Source organism: Haliotis rubra, unplaced genomic scaffold, assembly GCF_003918875.1.
Source record: "Haliotis rubra isolate DU_JTF1 unplaced genomic scaffold, ASM391887v1 Scf36, whole genome shotgun sequence".
Classification (NCBI taxonomy): Eukaryota; Metazoa; Mollusca; class Gastropoda; order Lepetellida; family Haliotidae; genus Haliotis; species Haliotis rubra.
In genome coordinates this window covers 2279174-2285173 of record NW_025767035.1, presented here as the reverse complement: position 1 = coordinate 2285173, position 6000 = coordinate 2279174, and the positions used below count along the sequence as shown (strand labels likewise).

Below are 6000 nucleotides of genomic sequence, written 5' to 3'. Positions count from 1 at the left end.
CACTGATAATGATCAAGATGGAAGTGCTGAATACTGGGGAAACATGAACCTTCAGTTGATGTTCCCCATGTTTAAAATGGATTGGCGCCAAGTTTTAATACATCATTGCTTGATTCACCATTGCTTGATTCACCATTGCACAGTTTCAGTTCTTTTGGCTGAAAGTTTCAGAACAAATGTTGAAAATATTAAAGTCAATAATGGTTAGACCTTCCGTCAGATGAGGCAAGATGTAATGAACTGTGAAAGCTGCTTGATGCAAATGCCATGTATTCTTGTGCTGATGACAATATACTGGTTTCATTGGATGACAATATACTGGTTTCATTTGATGACAAATTTGTATCAATCTGTTGTACACACAATTAATAACACACACAGGAATGTTATGGTTTATTCTCTCAAGGAAAAACTTGATAAAAATACAAAATTATTGATAATGCAAACCAGTAATAGGTTGGGACGGACATATTGGATGGAGTATCTGTCTTTAATCAACAAAACATATCACAGAGATAAGTAAGTAGGTAGGCTTGAACAGTATATGACAGCGTGTCAGTTTGACATGGGAGAAAAGCCCAGAGTGATGCCAGTTGTATAAGTTCCATTGTAGAAGTTTGCTGAAACCTGGGAGTGACATGACATGATCAGTAATTATGAATAGGGAAATTTGGGAACTGAATACATGACAAGCAGGTCCTGGTACTTCTAAGGGCAGTAACTCTCCACAGTGAATTATAGGTGTTTGGACAACTGGCAGCATAGGCCCTCATCAAACATGATGATCACACGTTGAAATGAGGTTTGACAACAATCAATAGGTTAAACTGACTGGACTTGCATTACCTCCCTCATGCATGATATTCAACAACCAGTTTGTGGCTCTACAAAATGTGTAGCTGACCTTTTTGCACCTGTTGGTGTATAAGATTGATGGTTAATGAAAATGTGTCCATTGTTTGGAACATGTTTGGTGTGCATGTACAGAGCAGCTGGATTAGTACTGGAGCTTATAACTCTACAATCACTCTGTACCAAGCGGTACCATCTGGCATTAAAACAATTTTGGCAAGAAATCAAGAATAATGCTGATATGTTGGAATAATGCTGTTTCATTGTGGTATGATCATATTCAGGCTGAAGAAGAATGATGTGGTTCTAACAACCTGTCTGACTATGATTTTCCTTCTAGTGGACAAACAACTCACAGGGTTTGAAGAAGGAAGAAGAGCCTAGCAACTATCCTATTTCCAAACTTAGTGTAATCAGAACCTCAACATTATCATTATCAGGCCTTCATGGATGAAAAACATTTGATGAAATGGGAGATGTGAAAAATGGATTGACAACCTTTGTAAAATATAGATGATATCACAGCAAGAAGTGTAAACAATTAAATATACATGTATCAGTAACAATGAACTCGTAATACTGGTGTAAAATCAGGTTAGTTAATCAGCAGTTTGAATAAGCATCACTTTTATCAGCCCCAGAGAATATGTACATAAAAAGATTACAGGAATAAATACCACAGTTCTGCTTTATCAACAAGCACATAATATTTCAACCAAACCGTTACCACACTCTGACAATATGTTCAATACACGGACTTCAGTTTTGCAAGTAAACTGGATGGAATGCTATTGAAATGAGAGAAAACATCATAATAAATTATCAATAGATAAATAATACTGTTGAAGAGGACAGACATGTCAACTCTCTGATATATACAACATGTTTCAAACAACTACAAACAGACATTTATATGTATACATCAATTGTTCGATTCTGTCTAGTTTCCAATGCATCTGTGAAGGTAGTGTTGCCACTGAAAGGGCATGCAAAAAAATACTGAATATCATTCAGTGACAAATATTTAGTCCAGTCAATGAGCAAATATTACTGAACACTGCAAGAAAAATTCGTGGCACAATGTCACAAGTCATAAACAACAAAGGACATTATCACTGTTGAATAATTCAGAAATTCATTGACCTTCAAGTGACACGTCAACTGTGGCGATCCTTGTGATAAGGAGTCTTGGGATGATCACGTTTTTGCCTCATTACTCAGATGCCTATGTTTCCTGTTGTCTTCCATGTAAATAGCAAGCCGCTGTCCTTTAGATGATGTCCTTGAACTTTGTCCCTTGGCTCAGTCATCAAGCTGACACAACATGGCCACTCCACGGAGCACCCAAAAGTCAGGTTCTTGTAATGTTGGCAACTCAATGGATGACACAAAGTTGGTGGAGTGACCAGTGGAGGAGAGCGTTCCTGCTCGGGTGGATGTCCGGTAGAGAGGGCAATCATAGGACTTGACCACTTCTTTAGGACTGGATTTGATGGCAGCTTCCTGAGCAGACGTGGACCTAAGTAACTGGGTGAGGACAAACAATTATACAAGTATTAAAAGCGTAGGCAATTTGCTACTTTTAACCAGAATTCTCTGTGTAATCTTTCACGAGACAAAACTGAGAAAATGTAGACATCCTAAAAGAGATCTTAACAAAGCAAATGCACAAGTCATAGCACCACTGAATATGTTATCGAAACAAGAGAAGTAGCAGAGCAACAACGACACATTCACATCCAGCAAGGAAGGTGTTAAAACTAGCTCAACAATGCTTATATTTCAAATCTGTTTACCTATTCACAATCATATTGCTCCTATTCACTTTCAGAATAAATATATGAAAGCAGAGGCTGTAATTTATTGACTTGTACTGTAACCTCCCTGACAAATTCTGTATGTTGGATGGCAAACCTGCAGACCTATGAACCTTTTGACCCCTGACACAAGGAATTATGACACATATAACACATGGACTTTATAACAACACAATCTGAAGGTAAGGCTAGAGTATTTCAAAATTGAATTTAGAGAATTCAATTACAATGTCTAATAACCATCATACAAATATTTCAAAGTTTTGACAATGAAATAAACCAATAAAACTTAAATACCTGTACTGGTTGGAAGTGAATCTCTGGTAGCTGGCAGAATTTCTGGCTAGGATTAAGGTCTTGCAAGGACTGAGTGAGGCTGTCCCATCGAGCACCATCCAAGAACAGACCAAATATGAGGACTCCATCTTCTGGGGGCTGGGGTCCCTAGAGATTACATAACAAACATCAGCCACTGTCAAGGATGACTTGTTTGGGTTATGTTGCACACCAGAAGTCAAGTAATCCAGGCTATCTAGCCACCTCCTAGAACAGAGTTCTGGAGACATATTCTAAACTGGGTCCCAAGAGTACCTTTAAGTCTCTGTATTCTTAGGACCTTCTGCTGACCAAAAATCACAGATTGCAAAAAGAAACTTCTGTCTTTTCCTGAACATCCTCTTAAAGGATAAAATGTTTTTGTGAGCGAGTATGGCTTTATGCCACTATTTGTCATATCACAGCATGAAACACCACAAATGGGCTTGATCATGCTACAAATGTAGGTAATCGAACTCAGTTCTCAGCATGATGAGTGAATGTTTTAAAACCCGTCCCAAATGTAACTGTGGATGCATTAAATAGTGGCATCAGAACCTTGTCATGAGAACATAAACTGTGAAACACTCTCTTAGCACGCGATATACAAGGATAACTACACAGAAGGTATGCTGACCATGAATGCTGCCTCCTCGATGTCCAGGACCTGGTGATGCTTGCTGGGATCCTCCTGCCCTACATTTCCAGGCAGAACCTTGTAGTCAAATGTCAGGGAGTCCACTGATATGCCCATCTTCCTGGCATGGTTCTGCTGGACTGCTGTCAGGAAACCTGCACACACAGATGGTCAATGTCAGCCACCTTACAGAGATGTAGCAACTAATAGCACTGCCAAAATTGTCAAAATGATCAACATTTCTCTTTCTAAATATCAATATGAGAAGCTGATATACAACAGAGATACTGTTCAGAGTGACAATAAAGAAAATCACTCACTAAAACAGAAACTTAGTGGTCTGTCATGATTTAGTTGAGACAAGCAACTGATCATCTACATAAAGTCACAGCTTTACACTAAGTCTACCTTAGGAGAAGAAGAAGCCAGAAGCTGTGAAGTTGAATGTTGTTAACAAGATGTCAAGACATATCTCTACATAATGTCTACCTTGGGGGAAGAAGAAGCCAGACAGCCAGAAGCTGTGAAGTTGACTGTTGTTACAAGATGTCAAGACATATCTCTACATTATGTCTACCTTGGGGGAAGAAGAAGCCAGACAGCCAGAAGCTGTGAAGTTGACTGTTGTTAACAAGATGTCAAGACATATCTCTACATAATTGCTACCTTGGGGGAAGAAGAAGCCAGACAGCCAGAAGCTGTGAAGTTGACTGTTGTTAACAAGATGTCAAGACATATCTCTACATAATGTTTACTTTTGGGGAAGAAGAAGCCAGACAGCCAGAAGCTGTGAAGTTGACTGTTGTTAACAAGATGTCAAGACATATCTCTACATAATGTCTACCTTGGGGGAAGAAAAGCCAGACAGCCAGAAGCTGTGAAGTTGACTGTTGTTAACAAGATGTCAAGACATATCTCTACATTATTTCTACCTTGGGGGAAGAAGAAACCAGACAGCCAGAAGCTGTGAAGTTTACTGTTGTTAACAAGATGTCAAGACATATCTCTACATAATGTCTACCTTGGGGGAAGAAGAAGCCAGACAGCCAGAAGCTGTGAAGTTGAATGTTGTTAACAAGATGTCAAGACATATCTCTACATTATGTCTACCTTGGGGGAAGAAAAGCCAGACAGCCAGAAGCTGTGAAGTTGACTGTTGTTAACAAGATGTCAAGACATATCTCTACATTATGTCTACCTTGGGGGAAGAAGAAGCCAGACAGCCAGAAGCTGTGAAGTTGACTGTTGTTAACAAGATGTCAAGACATATCTCTACATAATGTCTACCTTGGGGGAAGAAGAAGCCAGACAGCCAGAAGCTCCGAGGCTGCATGGCAAAGGTCTCCCCAAGATCTATCTCTGACTGGGCCTGGGAGCGGTTCTGTGTCATGATCTTGAACTTCTTCCCCACTGATGTTGTGATGGTCTCTGCCCACTGGGAGAAGAAGTCCACTCTCAGAATGAGGTCCGTCACCCACGATGCAAGTGGCTTCCTTGACTCATAGGCTGCAGTCTGGAAAATCAGAAAACAGAAACTTGACTGCTGCACTAAACCCCTATTTATCACAAAAGAATGGAGTAGTTGTTCACTGGATAAAGAAGAATGACATACAATATGCTTTGTTCTTTATCAATACATCTTGTCACAAAATATTTTTTTATCATCTGACCTTCTATTTATACAAAAAAAGTCAATTATTCAGTCTGACCATGTATCTGAGTTGTGTAAACTTAAGCTTCAACCATGTTTTGAAAAACAATTACAAGTTACGGTGGAGAATGAGTCACGGTTATTTATCATAAGCAAGGGAAGACAATGTATAATACAAAGGATAACTGAAGGCTCAGACAGTACACTGATGTACCAGCTTGTTAACAATATGATGTAACACAATATATAATAATGAGCTTCTTAATCTTTTTTGAGTTCGGCATCAAAGAGAGAAAAATGATTTTTTTTAGAAGCGATGTAATTGTTGTCATCTCCCATAATAGATTTACATCTAAAATGTTCCTGATGAATTTAAATGAATTAAGGAGGCTGAAAATACTTAGCTGTAATAGAGCCACTGTTGACAATTATCACATGAAAATGAAAAATTCTACTATAAGTGACAAGTATCTGCACAAAGACCGGAGTATCCTAATTACCTTCCATTGTTGTGGTATTGTCTGGGTAAGGAGAGCCTTGTAAGCATCTTCCAGCATATCTGACATGATTATCTCCCCTTTGACAGCCAGAATCAATGCTGCCAAGGATGTATGGATCACGTGAAGCAGATTGTTGAAGCGGTCGATCTCCTGGCGCAATACAGTGATAAGGGCGGAGTTTCCAATCACGTCGTGTGTGGCTATCTCTAGGGCTGAAGGACGAAGGAA

At 39.2% G+C, this 6000-nt stretch overlaps 1 protein-coding gene across 1 annotated transcript in view; it reads right to left on the bottom strand.

The window, feature by feature from the left end:
- Nucleotides 1–380: 380 nt before the first annotated feature.
- LOC124285411 (dynein axonemal heavy chain 6-like) overlaps nucleotides 381–6000 on the bottom strand; it is a 102217-nt gene continuing 96597 nt past the window's right edge. Inside the window, exons 82-86 of the mRNA XM_046721635.1 lie at nucleotides 5773–5984; nucleotides 4909–5134; nucleotides 3622–3776; nucleotides 2967–3113; nucleotides 381–2379 (exon numbers count right to left, since the gene is read on the bottom strand). Coding sequence (XP_046577591.1) covers nucleotides 2155–2379; nucleotides 2967–3113; nucleotides 3622–3776; nucleotides 4909–5134; nucleotides 5773–5984 — 965 coding nt within the window. The 3' untranslated portion in view covers nucleotides 381–2154. The remainder of the gene's footprint in view (nucleotides 2380–2966; nucleotides 3114–3621; nucleotides 3777–4908; nucleotides 5135–5772; nucleotides 5985–6000) is intronic.